The 22,114-nt window shown below is 30.1% G+C and overlaps 1 protein-coding gene across 1 annotated transcript; it reads right to left on the reverse strand.

The window, feature by feature from the left end:
* Positions 1-16,477: 16,477 nt before the first annotated feature.
* Positions 16,478-21,607, reverse strand: LOC147807352 (uncharacterized). Its single transcript, XM_087168901.1, has 3 exons — positions 21,353-21,607; positions 18,028-19,981; positions 16,478-17,808 (listed from the first exon to the last, which is right to left on the reverse strand). Exons 1-3 carry the CDS (start codon positions 21,605-21,607, stop codon positions 16,478-16,480), a joined length of 3,540 nt encoding a protein of 1,179 aa, XP_087025027.1.
* Between the last annotated feature and the right edge of the window lie 507 nt (positions 21,608-22,114).

Consider the following 22,114-nt stretch of genomic DNA (forward strand, 5'->3'; position numbering starts at 1 on the left):
TGAATACAAAAGACCGAAATGTTGTGAAAACGTATCATTTTGTAGTAATGCTAAGAGTCCTTTACTCAGCAGATTTGAAATTTATTAAACAAATTGAAAACGTTTTACAGTAAAATTATCTGAAATAAATATATGTCCTTCATTTAAAAAAAAAGAAAAAAATTGTGGCTTTTTCTCTTCATCAAAACATCCGAAATGTAAACATAGCATTTTGTAGCATAAAAAGTCCTCTTATGAAAAAGATGATAGAGAACTTATGCTTAAACTAACTTGATACTTTCTAGTGTATGGCAGCATCTTTACTCAATGATTTCAGATCAGATCAATATATGGATATTATTAGCACAAATGCATTGTTTCTCCAAGATAAATTTGAATAGAAAGCAAAAATAAATATAATTATATAAAACAGAAATAAATAATATGTAAAATTTTAATTGTTCATTGGAGGGTTAGCTTTAAATACGCAAAACTTCAAACAATATTCTGCTCCTATACCAATTTATGTCATCAATTAATTGCATTTTTTAAAAAAAAATTAATTACGAATTATTTTTTTAGATAAAGCAAATTAAATTCTCGTTTGAAAAAATAAAAACTTACGAATTTTTTTAAGCAGAAAAACACTTCTTCATTTCAGGCAACAAAAAAATCACTTTTATTACAACTAAAAACAACTTTTAAATAATTTTAGTTGGTGAGTCTAAAATAGAATTATTCTGCGATTATATGACTTTATGTCACCAATTCCTTGGAATGTTTTTCCTTCACATTATTCAAAACGAATTCATTTTTAGTTAAAATAAACAAAATTTTCCTTCCAAGAAAGTTAGCACATCTTTGTTTCAGGAAACAAATAAATTCTTTTTAGCAGAAAGCAGCTTTCAAATGAATTTCGTAGCGAATCTAAACGAGAAAAAAAGTTCGTTGTAATTTAAAACGTGTAATAGAAACTTAAAGAAAATTCTTTTCTCGAGATCTCTGACAAATTACAGTCGTAAGAAAATCTCTTTCTCTCCAGGGATGTGGTCATGGACTTAGGAAAAAAAATGAAGAAAAAGATCTATAGTCTAGACTGAAAAAGATAACTATAGCAAATACGTTTGCAGAAAAATACTTAAGTGTCTAAAAAAATGGCTCTAGCATTCCAAATAAAATGTATGACGTAATTATTTCCAATTGACGTAAAATGTTCTGTGTTTAAGAACAGCAAAAGAAAAATGAACGGAAAAACTTTACCTGTTAGTATTTCGAACTTATTTGGAACTATAATTTTATATTAGCAAACGTTTCCGGTGTCTTATTTTTGGCTCTTTAAGGTGTACAACGTTGTACGCAGACTAATTTTGATCACAGTTAGATTACGAAATAAGTCTGAGCTGATAAAAAAAAATGTAAAGAATACACACTATGTGAATACACTAAGAAATTGAAATTATCAGACATATTTTTTATAGCGTTGTATATTTTAGCAAAAATGCTTGTTTTAAATCTTATTTTTGACAATATTTTTTTTAAAAAAAGTGAAGTTTAATTTTAAATGTAGTTTAAGACACATATTTAATAATCATTTATTAAAAAGTGCTTTAATTATCCCTATAAACTTTCAAAAGATTTTTTTTAATTAAATTTTGTAAATGAGTTATTTTGCGAATTTGAAGTAGTATGCGAATTGTCCAAAATAATAATAACAGAAGAAAAATAAATAATTAGAAATTAAGAACAATCGTTGTATATTTCAACTCAATTATTAGCTTTGATCTATAAATATTGCTAAGTATAATTTTCTAAAACGTTAGTTTAAATATTTTGTACCAAAATTTAAATTCACGTGATAATTAACAGAATTATAATTTAATTCGTGTGATAGATAACCTTACTGTTTGTTAATTAGTGTTATAATTTACAGTACTGTTGCCGTTAACTAAGGCGAACTTGCGAATATTATTTTTATTGGAAGTAAAAAACTTGCTGTGTCATACGAAATCATAGTTTAATCACGAAAAATAAAACGCTTTACATTAGTAGCTGTATTAACTTTTTTACGAAGTTTTTTGCTCACATTATAATTTAGAAATTAAATTATGTCAGAGAGTTGGGCGATTGGTCTAAGTCTAAACTAGCAGAATCGTCAATGATTTAATTAAAGATGTGATTTAGACCGCTTGGAAAATAGAACAGACAATTAAACAAAAATTCTTTCATTAAGCTCTCTAAGTACATCCAAAACAATTAACGAAAAAAAATTAAATATCGCGATCGCAACGCTCGAGTACGCCGTCTAGCAGGAGCCTGTAAATATCAGACATTAATTTATCACGTTTTCATTTAGTTCCATCAAAATCATTGACTGAATCAGACGCCATTTTTTAGCAGCAAATAAGAAACAAAATGTCCCTAAGGAAAAGGCCGAAGAACTTGAAAAAAATCTCCAGAATATTAGTAAATCTTTCAGGAACAGAACACGCCAAACATTTGAAGAAAAATTCCTCAATAATTTTTAATTTCTATTATCAACAAACTTGCAACCGATGACTTCCGATTTCGGATACTGTTACAGATGTGTGAATTAAGGTAAAATGCATTTCTTCTGTCTTCAATTCATTACGAATTAAAGTGAAGTCAACATTGCTTTCGTCATTCCAGTGAATAAATATGAATTCAGAACATACAGAATTGTAATAGTTATAGCATATTCTTCTTCGTTATAGAATAGTATATATTTCTGTATCCATATAATTCGGAAAACAACAATAAAAAATTATCCAAGTTACTTGAAATAGTGCCATTTGTGCTGATTCTTAATTAATTCTAATCGTTTTCTTGGTAAGTATTTTTTAGTTTTGAAAGAATAAGTTCAACTAGAATTCAGCTATTCTGTTTTTAGCTACATATTCAAATTCATATCAATTATAAAATTTTGCTGTGTAGTATGTTATCTAAAAGTAATGAAGGGATAAACTATGTATCTATTATTTGAGAATAAAGTTTTCAAACAAGGAACTTATCATTTTGGAATTCTCCGGGAATTATAAATCAGGTAAGTGCAATGATTTTTACAATAAAAAATTTGCCTGTAAATATTTTTTTTTCATTTGATGATAGTTCTCTACAGAATGGTTTTTTACGTCTGATTAAGAACTATAAGAATAATAAAAAAAGAAACAATATGAAAGTTTTTATTTCAATGTAAAGAATTCTTAAAATCGTTTTTTTATCCTAAGAATTCTTTATTTTCCGTTTTTTAGTTTATAATTTTTTGATAAAAATTGTTCTCAAAATACTTTTTTTGAAAAATTAAATGGTTTAATATTAATGGTTTAACATTATGTGTTTATGTATACTTCTTGTATATTCCAATGTTTGAAGTAATATGATTCAGAAAAGTATGGAATAAAAATTCGGTACTTACGTATTAACGCCACCGCCGCTACAGATTTGGCGGTTTTTAAGTGCCGCCAATCTACACTTAAAATTTTTGCGACAATTCCTTAAAATAAAACACTTTATTTAAAATCAAAATAGTCAATCGGATTTCGGTGGAAAATGAGCCGATATAGAGTTTAGCATAGATTCAAAGCAATCATATCGCCATATGAACTCTGATAAATAAGATTCCAAATGAAATAACATTTCCAAAACGTACGTTTACCAAGATAAACTTTCATGTTGTGAGAATTGGTACATTTTCGTTTTTTCGGTAAAATATTTCCCTCCTGAAAAAATAAAATTGCATCTTGTTTTGTTTTTTGCAAATCCCAAAGACGAATTTTCGTAGCACTAAAAATGGCGACAAAAAAGAATTGTTTTTTTGTTTTTGTTTCGTCAGCATTCTTTATTTTACGTTTCTTAGTTTCTAAATAATGATTTTTATTGAAATTTGAAATTTTTTGATAAAAATTGTTGTCAAAAAACTTTGTTTACAAAATTAAATTTCATAAAATTATGAGGCTTATGTTACTTTTTGTTCATTTTAATTTTTGAAGTAATATGATTCTTAAAACTATAGAATGTAAAGTTTAAATGGGCCTTTCATGTTATATCATTAAATTTAGTAATACTATTTCTCGGGCATTGGGTTTTAACTCTTATAAGAATATACATATTTTTTTCTGTTAATGTACAAATATTTTTCCGATGTGTTTTGGATATTCCTTCTCTAATAAAAAGAGATACCATTTTGTTTCCGCTTGCATAAGAAAGAATATCAAGCATTTTTTTTTTTAAAATTTAATTAGCCACAATAAAGAAGGAACGTTGCAATGCTACGTGCTACATTAACGACGTCTCTAGAGTAACTGAATGACTGTTCATACAGAAATCGCAGGTATTAGTCTCATACAACAACGCCCCCTATAGTTCGTTGCGATCGCGAATTGACGTTGCATGTTTCATTATTTCATAATTTGTCTTCCTTTGGTCACCCTCGCTTAATTTTATTTTTAAAAGTATATATATATATATTTTAACAAATTTTCTTAAAAGTGCTGAAAGAATCAGGTGTTAGAAAGAAAGCTGTCCTCGAACACTTAAGATGAAAGTAAAGTTACCCGGCAATTTAGATCAAATTCTCAGCTCAAACTTCAAAGATGACAAAGAAGAAATACTTACTTTGTAATTTCTTAAGTAATTCAAGTAGTATATCGTGAAAATGCCTCGCAATTGAAAGGTAGGAGCAGCCATTATTTTATTTAGTTCGGAGCAAAGTTTTCTTTAAAAGTAAAAAAAAGGAACTGTCAGTCTAAAGATTAATGGTTTGTCCACGTGACTCCATTAAATAGGTTTCATCTTTCTAAAAAGAAAGTTATTTACTCTTTAAACGTTTCCCAAAAGGTTCAGCTTCGAAAATTTACAAACAAGATTGAATAAAGTTCTTTATATATATATATATATATATATATATATATATATATATATATATATATATATATATACAAGAAAACACGAAGAAAGTTAAGAAAAACAATAAGTTTCATTTATTGCGCTTAAGCTGCAAGTAAACAGAACTCATTAGACAAGTTCAAAATGAAGATAAAACAAAGAAAAATTATAGACATATGAAAAAAAGGGGGGGGGGAATTAATAAGAAAAAAAATAACAAACAACAGTTTTTTAAAATAAAAAAATAAAAAAAGATGAAATTTTATTTAAAAAAACCGGAAAAAAAAGGAAAAAAAGATATAATCTTTTCATCAGCCCACACGATTATATCCGCAAAACAGAGTGCTTTCTGATATTGTATCAATAAAGCCAAAGCAAAATAAATTAATACAATAGCGTGAGGAGCACTCAAAAAAAAAATTTTTTTTATACAAAAATTACAACAAATTAAATAGAACACAAAAAGTAAAAATAAGTAAGAATAACGTGTAAAAACAGAAAATAAAATAAAATAAAAAGAAAAAACAGCTTAAAAAATGGACTATAAAGCGAGTAGCGAAATCAGATCTACTTACATGGACGGGAAATTTTTCAAGAATGATTTAAAAATGTTTTCGCAGAAAGATTGCCAGATTACAAAATATGAAAACAAAAGCCTCAAATTGAGTATAACTAGAGGGTTTTAAAGTGCCGTTCTTACTGCACTGCTGAAGTGATTTGTTATTCTGTACATTGATTTGTTAGTTACCAACGATGGGCCCGAAATGGATGTGCGCAAGGTAATATTATACTGGATAATTTTAAAAATTGACCATAAATAGTGTTAGAAAATAGATGCTTATTTAAGAAAAAATATAAAATAGAAAAGAGAAACATAAATTGCCTGTTCTGCAAATAATTTTAGACACGAATTTGCACAAAATGGATTAACTCATGGAAAAATTATATAAATTATCAAAGAAGAAAAATTTTAATAGATAATTTTAACACGGGTTTGCCCGAAATGGATTTGCACATGGAAAAATTAACAAAGAAAAAAATTTTAGTAGATAATTTTAGCCACGGATTTGCCCGAAATGGATTTGCATATGGAAAAATTGTATAAATTAATAAAGAAATTTTTTAGCAAGCAATTTTACCCACGGATTTGCCCGAAATGGATTTGCACAGGGAAAAATTGTATAGATTAACAAAGGAAATTATTTAGTAAAGGAATTTTTTAGTAAATAATTTTCCCACGGATTTGCCCGAAATGGATTTGAATTAACCATTTCGGGCAAATCAACAAATTAACAAAGAAATTATTTAGTAAATAATTTTGGCAATAGATTTACCCGAAATGGATTTGCACATGAGAAAGTTATATAAATTAACAAAAAAATGTTTAATAAATATATCCACAAAAATATACGATTAATTCAATGATTTTATATAAAATTTTATTACTTTAGTTGGGTATTCATTGTTTTTTTTTTATCAAATTTTGAAAGAGTTTATCGATTTGTTTTTTGAATAAATAAATATTACTACACATTCTTTTAATTCTGTTCATTTCATTAAAAGTTGCATTTAAATAGATGCTCCTAGAAACATTAGAGTTCCAAGTAATTAGTTTATTAATATTAAAATTAAAATCATTTCTTTTATCGTGTAAATCAACAAAGCAGATATTTTCAACTTTTATAATACCCAAATCCTAAAAATTGAAATTAATATTATCATCATGATTACGAAGTAAGATTACTTCCTCAGGGTATATATCACTCAATAAAATAGTAAAATCTTGGAAATTAAAGATAATTAAGTCATCAATATATCTAAGAACAAATTTAATACTAAGAGTATAATTTTTTTCATAATAATGCAAAAAAAAGTTTGCTAAGAGAGATGAATAATTAGATCCTTGTGGTATTCCATTAATTTGAAGAAAAATATCCTTTCCATTGTAAAGCGCGCTACATAGGTAACATTACCTCCGTTGCCAAGATAGAGCATATGAAGCTTAATAACTATTGAGTTTGATCTGAGTTCAACTTGAGTTTAATCGCATGAAATTCAGCATTACAATATATACCAGGATCATTATGGGTGCAATCTAGGCAAATAAAGGCCTATTTACTATGCATTTTCTTTTAGTGCTGAATAGAATGAAATAAAAACTATGTTGATCGTGCTAATAGATTAAAGGTTAAAGAAATTTTCTTTTGTATCAAAGATAAAATTTTGTACTTATACCTATTTACACGCCTGACATTGTTTTATCTACAAATGCGAAATTGCTTTTTATGTATTTTTTTACGCTATATCCAATAAAATAGAAATTAAATAAATAGATCTTATAGGTTAGATATAATATAGATTTTATGTGTTGAGGGGTAAAAATAAAAAATTATAATTTATAAATAATATCCTCACAATCATCCTCATAATCTATCATAAATAAAATCCTTATTTCTTAATTACTATTTCTTTTAATGACAACTTATATTTGTTTTTATTGGACCTAAAAAGAGACACTAAAAGGGTATACCTCACTTGTCTAGATGGCATATTTAGACTCGTAAATTGGTTTAGGTATCCACTCGAGATTTTTGTTGAATTCAGCGTGATAAAATACGTTAAAAACAATGCCTTTACCTCATTTACGTAGAGACGATTATTTAACGTTGCCATCTTGAATGATAACAATAAGAATAAAAATCATATATATGGTATTATAAAACATATACAATGTTACGTTAATACATATTTAGTATTTCAACACCAAACATCATGAGGAAACGATATACAAACAAGTTTCTGCTTATTGCATGAAGTCTTTTCTTTTCAAATAATAATTATAAATCTTTACTGTTTCTGAAAATCGATTTTTTTTTACTTTAATCGCCTTAAAAATGTTCAATGTCCGTATTATCGCTAGTTTTCGTTTATCAAAATTAAGAGTTATATATACTACTTTTTCAACCAAAAGAAATAAATTACGCCTGATAGAAAGAAAACATAATATAGATTTCTTTTAAAGTAAAAGTAATTAGTTTCTAAATATATTGCATTTTTTTACTGCATTTTGAAACTGTTCTAGAGCTGTTAAACCCATGTTTCACTAAAGATAATGATTCCAATTAACACCATAATGCGTCTACATCTGGAGGGCAATAAAACTCTCGTTTATTTTTAAGAAGAAAGAAAGTAATCGAAGCAATTTAAGAGAATAATAGCGTTAAGCTAAAATTTTAAACCACTTTAGCTTGTAGTTTATTTCAGTACGGTTCATTTAGTTTATCGAAGAATTATTTATAAAATAAGTAATACCAAGATTTTAGAAAAAAGCGTCGCTTTTGTTGAAAAGTTTACTTTGTGTTCGGTAAGTCAAAAAAGCAGAAAAGAATAATATGATTCTATAAAATGAAATTAACAAGATGTTGCATTATCATCATTCTTACTATATATTTTTAGAAGTTTTGTAAAAGATATATTTGTTTTTATTATAGAAGAGGTGAAAATGTACATATTAAGGATTGAAAATTAGTGTTTTATGTCGGAATTTTTTTAAAAATCAAAATCTTACGAATCATTGAGTTCGATCAAAACAAAAAATTAGCTTAAATTATTAAAAAATCAGTTTATTTTTCTATTTATTAGTTTTCCCTTTCACCCAGAAGTAGTTACTAAGCATTATAAACTGTTCTGGAACTGTTAAATCGGTCTTACTGAGGATAATTATTCTAATTAACATTGTATAATTCTAGACAGTGGTAGGAACTGTGGTTAATTTTAAAGAATGGAAAACAATTCAAAATAATAATGCTGTTTAGTCCAACTTTTAAATCTTTTAGGTAAAAGTTTGCTTACTTTATTTCAGCATGGCTTATTTAGTTCGTTGAAGAAGTAATTATGAAATAAGTAGTGACAATATTTTAGAATAATCATTACTTTAGTTGGAAACATTACTTTGTGTTCGTTAAGTTAAAAAAATGTAACAAGAATAATACGATTAAGAGGGAATTTACAAGATCTTGCAGAATTATTAATTTTATTATACATTTTTAGAATTTTTGTAAAAGAAGAGGTAAAAATGTGCTGTTTAAGGATTGAAAATTATAGTTTATGTGGGGGAAACATTTTATCGGTAAATGACGTTTAGACAAAAGCATCCCTAATGGCCTTTCTAATATTCGTAATGCACTGAGAAAGGTGCTAAACTGTCTAAAGCGATAATTGTAATCATCATGAAGGAGTATCCAATGCATTAAAACTATTAGATTGGCATCACGTTCAAAAGCAAAGAACTGTACACGCTAATGAATGGAAGTTGAACCCTTTAACTGTTGTATGGTTGGGTGGTTAGAGGAAAGCGTAAGGAACGTGAATTAACTCAAGGTCAAGATGGAGATATTAAGACATTAATAAAATATATTAAATACTCAACAGGGAGTGCTTGGTACGAATAACTACAAGAAACAGAGGCGGTGGCTCAACGTCTAATAATAGCAACCTTCCCGTATAAAAAATTATAAAGTTCTGTTGCCGAAAAAAAAGGAAAATCCAGGAATTTTCATTTTTCTTTTCTTTCAGGAATTTGATGGAAAATCGTGAATGTTGTTGGAAACAATTAATGTCGGAGAAATTTTCTAACAATGAACATGAACTTCAATATATGAGTTACAAATTTTAAGTAAACATCTATATATATATTTGTCTTACACGGCGACAAAAAAACTCCTCATTATAACTCCCCGAATGGCAAAGCTAGAAAATCGACCAATGATTGCCGCTAAAAATGTCACATGCCAAATCTAGATGAGGTGGCTCAACATGTAGCTCTTTTAAAAACGGAAACGGAAATAACCAGAGTGTAAAATATTATGCGCTTATGCGTATCGTATTTTTTGTTAAATAATTTATTTATTATATATCAGTTTATAGATGGTAACGAGAAGAGTTTTGTGGTTGCTATGGTGACTAATTAGAATGTAAATTGTTTTTTTGAGTGAGTCTGAGACTTGTTTTTTGGAACTGCGATGCTGTAATTTTATTGTTTAGTTAATAAATCTTCCTTTTATATTAAACGTGATTGTAGTTTCCATAATTATTTGATTCGAAGTCCTTTGAGTTTTATTTGAGGTCAGTTTATTTTGTATTTTTTGACAAGAGAGAGCAATCTCACCAAATGAGATTTCTTCTAAAATTCAATGTTTTGTTTATGCAGGTTTTTCCATTGCAATTCACTTATTTCAATTTTTAATAGACTTAATTATAGCCAGAATTTTAACCTTTTTAAAGAGATATCAGTTTTAGAAATTTTATCTTAAGATTTTATACTATAGCACATTTCTAATAGGTTTAACGAATTACATGTCATTTATTTGAATTCAAATTTATTTTAATGCCTTAGTATTTACTAAAAAGACGTAATTAAAAAAAAAGTTGTTATAAGGATTTGAATGATCGTTTTGAATTCTTAAAATTTTGTGCATTTGCAATGTACCTAAGTTAGTAGCGAGCGAAGTGAGCTTGGTTTGCGAAGCAAACCATATAAGATTGCGTAGCAATTTTCGGGGGTTGGCGAGCGTAAGCGAGCAGGGGGAGCAGCCCACTAGTTTCCTGAAGAAAAAAAAAATTCAGTAAGTTTCTTTTTTTCTTCAGGAATATGATTTAAAATCATGAATGTTGCTAGAATGTCGGAGGAATTTTCTTACTGTGAAAGCGAACTTTAACATATATATTACAAATGTTTACAGAATTGCACCTTATTGCATATTTAGAATTGTTTGTTTACCGTTTTCTTAGTTTGAAGTTGTCACATCCATTCAACGTCTTGTAATATCATGGGAATAAAGATGAAAATTGTTGATTATTAGAACGAGGTATATCATATTTCCATACTCAATGCATTGAAATCCACTGAGAATTCGAAACCTTCTAGTTTATTACTTTTCCATGAATAATATATCCTTTTCGCATGAATAATTAATAAGCTAAGTACTAATTACTGAATATCAAAATATGACTTTCACTTTCAATATTTTTCATTTTATTTGCTTTTAAATCTGCGTTTAATATTACTCGAGGTTTGATGTAAACAAGAGGCTTATTTTAGATAAATCTCTACTTTAATGAATTTAAAAAAAAATGCAATCAAAATTTTCTGGTAACTGATTTTTAAGTTTCTTTTGTCTAAATATAAGATCTTTCACTGAAATATGATATTTTTTAAATGTTTTGGATAAAAGTAAAATATTAAAATAGGATATAAAACACAATTGTTTCTATAAAACTCAATACATATTAATATATTGATGTAAAACTCAATATAAATTAATATATTAATATAAAACTCAATACATATAACAGCAATATTGATATAGAAATAATATAATGTCAATACATATAACAGTTATAATCAATTTTTTATTTGAATCACCTGTTTATTTGAATATTGAAAATTATTTAATATAAAATAAGCCTTCAATATTTAAAATAAAATCTGGTTTTATTCAAATTGGATTGAAAAAAAAAGGTTTTTATTTTATTTTCAAACTCAATTAATTTGTATTTAAATCTATAGTAGAACTTAAATTTCTGAATTAATTTCCTTTCTACGCTATTAGAAATTTGTATTATTATTGTAATACGAATCTTTGATATTACTAAATCCAGAGACAGATCAAGACAAATTCAGCCCCAAGGCTGACCAAATTTTCTGGGCCCCTAACAAATTATTTTGAAATTAAATTGCTGATGAATAGTCCTAACAATGAAAAATAATTTATTGAACTGCAAGACAATTCTAAGAAATTTTGCAAGCAGACAATTGAGGATTTATTTTTCTGAGATTAAGTTTACACATCCATAAATTAAAGCAAAATATAAAACAACAAAACAATTGTATATCAAAATAAAAATAGATTGGTGACCACAAACAATGGAAATCAGTGATTTCTGTAAAAAATCACCGATCAGCTGAATTATTTTTCATTGTAAGCTGTAATTATTTTTTTTATTTAATACCTAAATCAACATGAAGCCGACCCACTTTTCGATAAGTGCAACGTGTAAGCTAAAATATTAAAGTTATTAATTATAATTTTCATTAAATAATACATTTCAACACAGAAAAAAGATCCAAAGAAGCCAAAATTATATCTACTCATAGAAACTCACATTTAAATAATTTATTTAGATATAACACATTTAAGAAAATTAAAATTCACATTCAATGAAAATGTTATATTCAAAATATTGATACATTTAAAACTCTGAATGAATTCAATTAAAACTCTCAAACAAAAAATTTAATCTAACTCTCAATGAGAGCAGCTTCATCGGGAGCAGATGACTCTACTTTATCAACAGAGAAAAATTTTGATAAAGAATTTCTCATTTTTTTTGTTGGTTTCATCATTTAAAGCTTTTTTCTTTCTCTTTGCCCAACCAAATTGATAATTAGGTTTTATCACTCCAAAACTATCAAGAAAATCAAAATTTTTATTTGTAGAAGTGTGTAAATCAGTTTAAAACATTAGCATCAAAGATTGTTACTCTCTGTTTTACAGTTTTACATATTTGTTAGTCCTGCAGTGGACTGATCGTTAAGACACGGTTCTCATCAGATCACCGAAGTCAAGCATCACTGGCTGCGGTCAGTGTGCGGGTGGGTTACCACTTGGATCAGTCTGCGTAGGGACCGAGGGTGTGCGGTATTGGTCCTCGTTAAACTGTGCTACCGTAAAGTGCTCGACTTCGCGCGCAGGTCGTCGGGCTACCGAAGCGGGGGTGCCATCCCCTCCGCAGAGGATCAAAATTGCGATGGCATGTCTTCGGATCATCCTCCGGGATGTTTCCCAGACCGTCGCCAATAGCCCATTGTGCAGCTCTAGTGCGACGTAAATTAACAACAACAACAACAACAACATATTTGTTAAGAATAAGCTTAGAGCTCTTGTTGACCCTAATCATTTATAAGAGACTTTGCGAATGAGCATTCTTGTTACATTCGATTAAGCCATTTGCCTAAAAATTGTACCAGTTAAAATTCAGTTGTATTTTCGAATTTGATTAGTGCAATGTTCATGTGAGTTTTATTGCATCATGATATAAAAAAAATTGGAAAAAAAATTGCACTTTTTGAGAAAAACTATTTCCTTCAGTAATAGTAATATTCAAGACTTTTTACTAATTTTTGAGGCCCCTCTGAAATTGTGGGCCTTAGGCTAATGCCTATTGGGCCTAGGCGATAATCAGGCCCTGACTATATCCTTAATAATAATGAATGATTATGAAGTTTAAATAATTAAAAACAAAACTGAAAATAGCAACTTACATTGAGGAAGAACATTTATACTTATTTTCTTCTTTAGAGCATAGAAATGTCTACTTGAAGTACAAAAGATTAACTTGAGGAGAAAAACCTGAAAAATAAGGATTTTTTGTCAAATACATTACAAAATAAGGTTAAATCCCAGTATACGTTACACGCTTGTCGTAATTTTGAAAATTTTGCCAACGCCGAAATGGTGCTAAAAATGGCACCGTAAATTCTAAAATGTAAATGTGAAATGGCTAAAAAGCAATAATCCACCAAATCTCGCCAAATCTACTACAGATTTCAAACGTCATCGCTCTACCGAACATCGCCAAATTCACCGTGTAACGTCTACTACGATCAAGCCAAAAATTATTCTTATGTACGGTACGCAAAACTCATGAACAAACTGACACAAGTTTTCGTTCCGTTTAACATTTTTGATTTTAAATTTTTCAATGAAATCTTCCTTACTTTTTTAATCTGTTGCAATATACTGCAATAGAAGAAAAAAAGGAACTTCTGCAATCACACAGCAAATAAGAATATTTTTATATTTCTGCATAGTATATAAATTAACTTTTTCGTCAAAAAGAAACTGCCAGTATAGTGATAAATGATTTTGTAACATGGCTTTAAAATATAAGTTTCATCTTTCTCGCAAAAACAGCTTATGAACGCCAAAGTTTTCTCAAATTGTTTTCAGAATAAATAATTAAAAAATTAAATAAAGAACTTCAATTGTAGTTCGCTTATGTAATCGTTTGAGACTGGATAGTTACAAATACAATATGTCTTCAAACTATCTTTCCAGTTTTGTAATGAAACAGCTCATCAATTTAAGACAGCTTCTTTGCCGTGTTTTTTAAAAAAGTAATAATATTTTCCGGACACATTCTTTTCGTTATTTGGAAATAAAAATTAAATAAAAAGTTATTGTAAGTTCAACTGCGATTTTTTTCTTCAGTAAATTGCGAAAGTATTTTAAGCGAAAGTTATAGAATAGGAAGTCATAGTCTACCCAGGAAAGTTCTATTATATCTGAAGGGTCTTTCTTAGGTTCAATTGTGATGTTTGTCTCTTGTAAACTACGAAAACAATTTAAGCGAAACTCCAATTTTATTGAAGCAGAAGTCATGTTCTGCAAAAAATAGTTTCAATATATCTGAAGGGTTTATCTTAAAACAAACTGTGATTTTTCTTTTCTGCAAACTGCGAAAAAATTTATATGTATGTCATCTTCTACCCAGGAAAGTTCCAATAAATTTGAAGGGTTTATCATAAGTTCTGCTGTAATTTTTCTCTTCTGTAAGCTGCGAAACAAATGTCAGAGATTCTATTAAATCGGTCCCGGGAAAAAGTCATATTCTACCCAGGAAAGTGCCGATATATTTGAAATGTTTATCTTAAAACCAGCTTTAATTTTTTGTGTAAAAACTGTTTCTTTTATTTATCAATCACTAATGTAGTGTGTCTACCACTACAAAAATATAATTTCAATTCGCTAGTGTATAAGACATGTTAACTCGATTCTATAGTGGGGTACCTTTTCATAGATGAAGGTAGACATGGTCGACAGGGGCGGATCGGGAAATTTTTCCTGGGGAGAGGGGGCATAGACTTAGATTCCCCCTTATGTCCCCTTAAATAATTTTTAAAATATTTTATTTCTTTTGCAAACTATTAAAAAAAATTATTATTTAAATTTTTTTTTTTCAATTTGGGGGGGGGGGACATGACCCCTATAACCCCCTCTGGATCCACCACTGATGGTCGATATGACTCTACCCATAACTAATTATAAATTAACGATTAAAATTTAATTACTTTTAGTTGTCATTTTAGAAAAAAAAATATTATTCATGGATTCATTTAAAAAATAGAACAATTAAAACCAACCATTTTTAAACAAATAACTCTATAAATGGTTTACCCAGAATCTGAATATTAATAAGAGCTGAAACTCAATAGCTTCTATTCATTCCTTTAACAATTCTGCTAAATTTCATATTCTTAAAGGAATTAAATAAATAACTTCGAATAAAGTTACTTGTTTAAACACATTAGAATCAAAAGAAATTCGATTGCCTAAGTATTTGATTTATTTTACTCTTTTTTGGATAAGCGTTAAACAAGCTCAATACAAGATAATGATCATGTTTTTCTTAGATTTCCTACTACATTACATGCCTTACAAGGAAAAGCAATTCAGAAACTAGTGAGCAGGTGCGTTCTCCAAGAAAATGAACAGATTTCGCGCAATAATTTATTTAAATGTTTTGTTTCAAATCCAATTCCTTCTCTTTTTTTTATCCCTCCATGTTTTCCTTTTCAGTAATTCTTTGTTAGGGCAAGTGAGAAACAAAAGTAATAAAATTGTAGCGATTTTAAATATCGAATGAATATTTGTTTTTAAGGGAGAAAATAGCTATTTTTTTATTTTTCTCTTCAGTTCCAATGCTTTAATCTAATTAGAGTTTTTAGTTCAATAAAAGAAGGCGATTAAATATTAAAAAATGTTGGCATTTGTTCTTAGATCTAACTGATTAAAAAAAATGCTATACAGAGAATTATCAAATTTTTCTTTGAAAAAAAAGAAGGAAGATTGAATTAACTTCTTTATTAAAAATAAGTGGAGTGATAGATTTATATTTTTTGTACAGATTTTTAGGACATTAATAAAAATAAATAAAGGGGTACTTCGACTTTAGAGAGCTATTCCTCTCTTAGTTTTGCTCAGATTTCACTGGGAAACATTTTTTTAAAATTTTTTGTTGCCTGAGAATTTTTAACGGATTTTTTTAAACATTGCTAATTTCAACACTGCAGTCGTTTCTCTTTCTAAGCTACAGATTTTTTTAAATTTAAATTTTTAGTCTATTTTTTGCCGAAATGTACTTGTTTAAAAACGTCAAATGAAACAGGGGTCTCATAGATGTTGTTCGATACCAATTGATTGATTTCTACGCTGGTTCGTTTGATAACAAATGAAATGGACTGTATTAAAGATTTTTATTATGATTGGTGCTACGAGCACGCTCATGCTATAAGATCAACAACTAATTTTCAACTGATTAGGGTTACAACAAACGGTGGCGAGGATGCTGAGACAAAGATGCCAAGTTGGCGCTATATTTCTGAGATATTGAACATCCACCCGCCGTTGAATTATATTCAATAAACATACAAATTAGCATAACAATGGTACATAAACATATTCCAATATAAAATTTACAAAGATTGAATAAATGCTGTAGGCACACATAATGAGAAAATTAACATACATCTTTTTTAATTGTCCAATGGCAAAATACACAATTTACTAATGCTACGTTTAACAATTCCCTTGCTCGTTTTAATCTCCGCTACTCTAACCTTTCCATCCGTTCCAGGAAATAGTTTTAAAATTCGTCCCAAGACCCACTGATTTACAGGAAGATTATCCTCCTTTATTAAAACCATCGCATTTAAAATTATGTTTGTTTTCTCTACCTTCCATTTTGTTCTTTGTTGCAAATTGTTCAAATAGTCGCGAGACCACTTAGTCCAAATGTATTGAACAATTTTTGTCAACCTTTGCCATCGAGAAAGTCGGGTTTCCGATTTATCCAACAAACTTGGTTCAGCTATGGCAGTTATAGATCTTCCAACCAAAAAATGCCCTGGTGTCAGAACATCCAGGTCATCAATATCATCTGACAAAGGTGTTAATGGCCGAGAATTTAGGATTCCTTCGACTTGTGCTGTTATTGTAAGGAATTCCTCAAATGTTAATTTTAGATTTCCTGTAGCTCGTTTTAAATAAAACTTAAAGGATTTGACCCCTGCCTCCCAGAGGCCCCCGAAATTTGGAGCTCTGGGAGGAATAAAATTCCAAACTATCCCTTCAGATGCCAAATAGGATGCTAGTTTATCGTCAGGAAATCTAGTTAAATTCTGCAATCGCTGCAATTCCCTACTAGCCCCAACAAAGTTTTTTGCATTATCAGATGATATCGTAGCACATTTGCCACGCCTAGCTACAAAACGCTTTAAAGTAGCAAGAAAAGCATCGGTTGTTAAATCGGAAACAACTTCTAAGTGAATCGCCTTCGAGGCTAAACACACAAATATTGCAACATAAATCCGTTGGAAATTCCCTTTTCTCTGGTGTTTATATTTAATTTGGAAAGGGCCGCAATAATCAACACCAGAATGCAAAAAAGGATAATTAGGGTTTACTCTTTCTCGAGGCAAGGTTCCCATAAGTTGATATGAAACAAGGGGTTTATGTTTAAAACAAACTATGCATTTATGTACAATTTTCCTAGCTATCGATCGACCACGAAGTGGCCAAAACCTTTCTCTAGTGCAATATAACAACGCTTGAGGTCCTAAATGGAGATTTTTGATATGCAAATGAGTCATAAACAATTTAGTGAAAGGATGGTCTGCAGGAAGTATAGCTGGATGCTTTTGAGAATAATCCAGAGCAGCATTATGCAAACGACCACCGACTCGGACAATTTGATGACCATCAAGGAAAGGATTTAAAGAGTTGAGTTTACTCTTACCTGAAAAAGCCTTTCCCTTGGAAATGGCCTCTATTTCCTCCTTAAAAGCAGATGCTAGTACATTTCTAACTAAAAAGGATTCCGTGTCCTTTAGTTCATTAGAGGATAACTTACCAAATCTTTTGCTACTTGGATTTCTACAGTTGAATATGAATCTGAAAGCATAACTTAAAACATTCAAAATTTTAGTATAATTATTGCTACGATTTAAAATATTGTCAATTAAGTCCAGTTTATAAGAAGTTAAAAGTATTTTGGCAGGGGGTTTGAGTTCCTGTAAAAATTCACTGTCCGAAGAGAGTTTTTCAAATTCTATTGGAACAATATTCAGTTCATGGGAAGCAATTTCCGAAGCATTCAGACCACGAGAGAGGACATCTGCAGGATTTTTATCAGATGCAACGTGATTCCAATGACAGTTCTTAGTGAGTTCTTGTATTACTTTAACTCGATTACTGATAAAAGTCTTGAGTTGATCAGGTGACCGTTGAAGCCATGCCAACACAATTGTAGAATCTGTCCACAACATTATTTGTTGAATGGGCAAGGTTAGAGACTTCAGAACCTTGTTCAAAAGCTGTGCCAATAAAACACTGGCACACAATTCTAAGCGAGGGATCGTGATAGGCTTTACTGGTGAAACGCGGGACTTGCTGCACAAAAGTCTCGTATATGATGTTTCTCCCGAAATTGATTGCATGTACAGAACTGCTCCATACGCAACGGCTGATGCATCGGAGAAGCCGTGAATCAGGATTCCCCTCTTCTCCCCCACGTGACGAGGAATTTGCATGTTTTCAATGGCAGGTAGAGTAGAAACGAAACACTGCCAGTCCTTAGCCATTGAATCTGGAAGCGGTTCATCCCATTCCAATCTGAGTATCCAGAGTTTCTGGAGAAACAATTTAGCCTTGGTTAGTATGGGACCAAGGAATCCAAGGGGGTCGAACAAGCGTGAGATGGTGGATAAGACCTTTCGTTTGGTGTATGAGTCATGCATATTTACATCAACCTTGAAAGTAAAATAATCTAAATTTGGGTTCCAGATAACCCCAAGGGATTTAATGGTATTAGGTGGCTCACAAGAGAAATCATAGGCTTGGTCTTCTAATGGTATGGAATTAGGAAATTTTGGAGTATTAGTGCACCACTTGTGTAAGCTCATACCCGCCTTTTTAAACAGGTCTACTAACTGTTCTTGTAGTAATTGAAATTCTTGAAAGTCTGAACTACCTGACAAAATGTCATCCATATAAGTGTCTCTAATTATTACAGCAGCGGCTAAGGGAAAGCTATTCCCCTCATCAATGGCTAGTTGTTTAATAGTTCTGGTTGCTAAGTAGGGTGCACAAGAAGTTCCGTATGTAACAGTGTTAAGTTTGAAGGTTTGCACTGGGTCATTCACGCTATTCTTCCATAATATCAACTGTAAATTTCGATGATCAGGGTGAATCAAAATTTGCCTAAACATTTTAGAAATGTCAGTAGTGAACACATATACATGTTGCCTGAATCGCAAAAGTATTGAAAATAAATCTTGTTGTATAGTACCGCCCTTGTACAAAATATCATTTAAAGAAAGACCCGATGTCGTTTTGGAGGAAGCGTTAAATACCACCCTCAACTTAGTGGTTTTACTATCTGGGCGAAGTACACCATGATGAGGTAAAAAATACGAAGTTGTTTTATCAAGAGGTTCTACAACTAATTGCATATGCTGCAAGTCAGCATATTCCATTAAGAATGATTTGTAAAGTGATTGCAACTCCTCATCTTTTGAGAGTTTTTTCCATAACTGATTTAAACGCATTTCGGCAACGGCTTTAGAATCACCGAGCGAAGAGGGATCCTCCTTCAAAGGCAACTGTACTATGTAACGCCCTTCATGATTTCGATAATGAGTATTGTTGTATTGAGTTTCGCATAACTCAAATTCGACACAATGTTCAACAGAGGGCTCCTCAACAGTTTCTATATTCCAAAATGCTTGTAGCTGTTTATCAAGGCTTTCCGAATTTATATCTGAACTGAGCGTTAATCCACAATATGCTCTATTTGTACTATTATCGGAGCTCCCTACGACTATGTAACCAAAAACAGTTTCTTGAAACAACCAATTACTACATGCCGATCGAAGCTGATTTGGCTTTAAAATTTCAAAAAAGAGCTCGCAACCTATAATTAATTCTACTTCTTTTTGTGTGTTAAACTCTGGATCAGCCAAATTAATGTCCGATGGAATCTTTATATTAGATACTTTAACCGGATTAATTATCGTCAAATTTGTAATCGAAGGAACAATTAAAAATTCTAAAGATGTTGAAAAACTTCCACTATTGTTTTTAATTGCAGTGGTTACCTTTTGTTTGATATTTACCGAAATATTGCTCAATCCAGAAACAGAAGCATTTATTTTTTCCTTTTTCAACATTAAGTTATTAGCTAAATTTTGTTTACAGAAAGAAAGATGAAAAGCGGAATCCAAAATCGCTCTGCATGGATAATAGTCTCCCAATTCATTTCTAATATAAACAACTGCAGTAGGCAAGAGAATATTTTGTTTCTTTTTTGATACTAAATAATTAGAAAAAGTGTTCGAATGTTCTTGTGGGAATGAATCATGCACTTGCGAGACAGTTGTTTGATCGGCGCCTGGCATCGTAGAAACTGAGGAGGTAGGAGGCGGGGAAGAAATCTCATAAATATGCAGTAAAGTGTTATGGCGTTTTTTACAAACGAAGCAAGAATTATTCGATTTACAGTCTTTAACTTTGTGATTATTCTTTAAGCAATTAATACACAAATTTAATCGTTTTATTTCATTAAATCTATCCGAATCCTTCATATTTTGAAAAGTATTGCACTTATAAATCATGTGTGGTAATTTACAGATTACACAAGAGTTAGGATTATTATTCGAATTCAGGAAAGATTTACTCTTATTAACAGCTTGCTTATGTTTATAAATTGAAGAAGAAGCTGTTCGACTAATACTATCAAGAATTTGGCTTCTTTTTTCTAAAAATTCTAAAATGTTATCCAGTTCTGGTATTTCATTTGATGCGATCGTTTGTTCATATTGTTTTCTAGTTTCTCGATCTACCTTTTTCAAAATGATGTTAAGCAAAAGTATGTCAGATAAATTATTACGATCAAAATTTAGAAGCTTCAAAGCTCTGATATTTTTCTTTAAAATATCTACCATGTTTCTAATATCTCCAGCTGATTCATTTGTAAGTTTTTCAATTTCCAAAATTTGATTTATGTAAGTCTCAGTGAGGAGACGTTTATTCTCAAATCTATTTTCTAATGCTTTTAAAAGTGATTCAAAAGAATCGTCTACAGTTTCCAGACGTTTAGCGTCGCCCATCAATGACGCTTTCAAATAATGCAGTTTTTGAGAGTAATTTAAATCATTGTTTTTAGTTATAATGTTATCAAATTGCGATTTAAAATTGGGCCATTCGTCAAATTTACCATGAAATACCGGTAGTGGTATCTCGGGTAGTTTAATTTCTAGTTTTGTTTTCGAATCAGCCTGAGATATTTCATTTTCACAATTAATTATTGAAGGTTTAATTATCAAAGAGTTAAGAATATCTTTAATTCTTACCTCCAGAGCTTCGAGTCTGTCTACTGTTCCCTCTAAGTCCGTTTCTACTTCAGTTACCTCAGGGTCAGTTATGTCTTTTAGCCCATAATAATGCTCCTTTAATTCATCAACTTTTTTATACAATTGTTCCACACGCTTCAGCTTGACCTCTAATTCAGTATGGTTATGTTCCTTCGTCTGGTCAATGTATGTTTCTAGTTTTGTTATGGTACCTTTGACGGCACGCTTCGATCTATTTAGTTTTTCTTTTTCCATCTCCGGTTTTTACGGATCACTAATGTTCGATACCAATTGATTGATTTCTACGCTGGTTCGTTTGATAACAAATGAAATGGACTGTATTAAAGATTTTTATTATGATTGGTGCTACGAGCACGCTCATGCTATAAGATCAACAACTAATTTTCAACTGATTAGGGTTACAACAAACGGTGGCGAGGATGCTGAGACAAAGATGCCAAGTTGGCGCTATATTTCTGAGATATTGAACAGATGTTGCGATAAACTTCTAGGCCGGTTAATGCAGGTCATAAGACTAAAATTGTATCGCAACCTGTATCCCATGCGCTGCTAGGTATGCTTCCCTATTATGAATAGCTTCTTCGTTTGCTTTTGAACAGATCATAAAAGCACCTCCAGCCACGCATGACAACGTTTCCGGACATAGGTTCCTATGTAATTCTAATCCTGATGACATGCCCTAACTTCCCTAGAAGTTTATCCCAACATTTACATGATTCTCTGTTATTGTATAACGGTTTT

This window comes from Parasteatoda tepidariorum, chromosome 7, assembly GCF_982258835.1.
Source record: "Parasteatoda tepidariorum strain Cologne lab strain chromosome 7, Ptep-v5.0, whole genome shotgun sequence".
Taxonomy (NCBI): domain Eukaryota; kingdom Metazoa; phylum Arthropoda; class Arachnida; order Araneae; family Theridiidae; genus Parasteatoda; species Parasteatoda tepidariorum.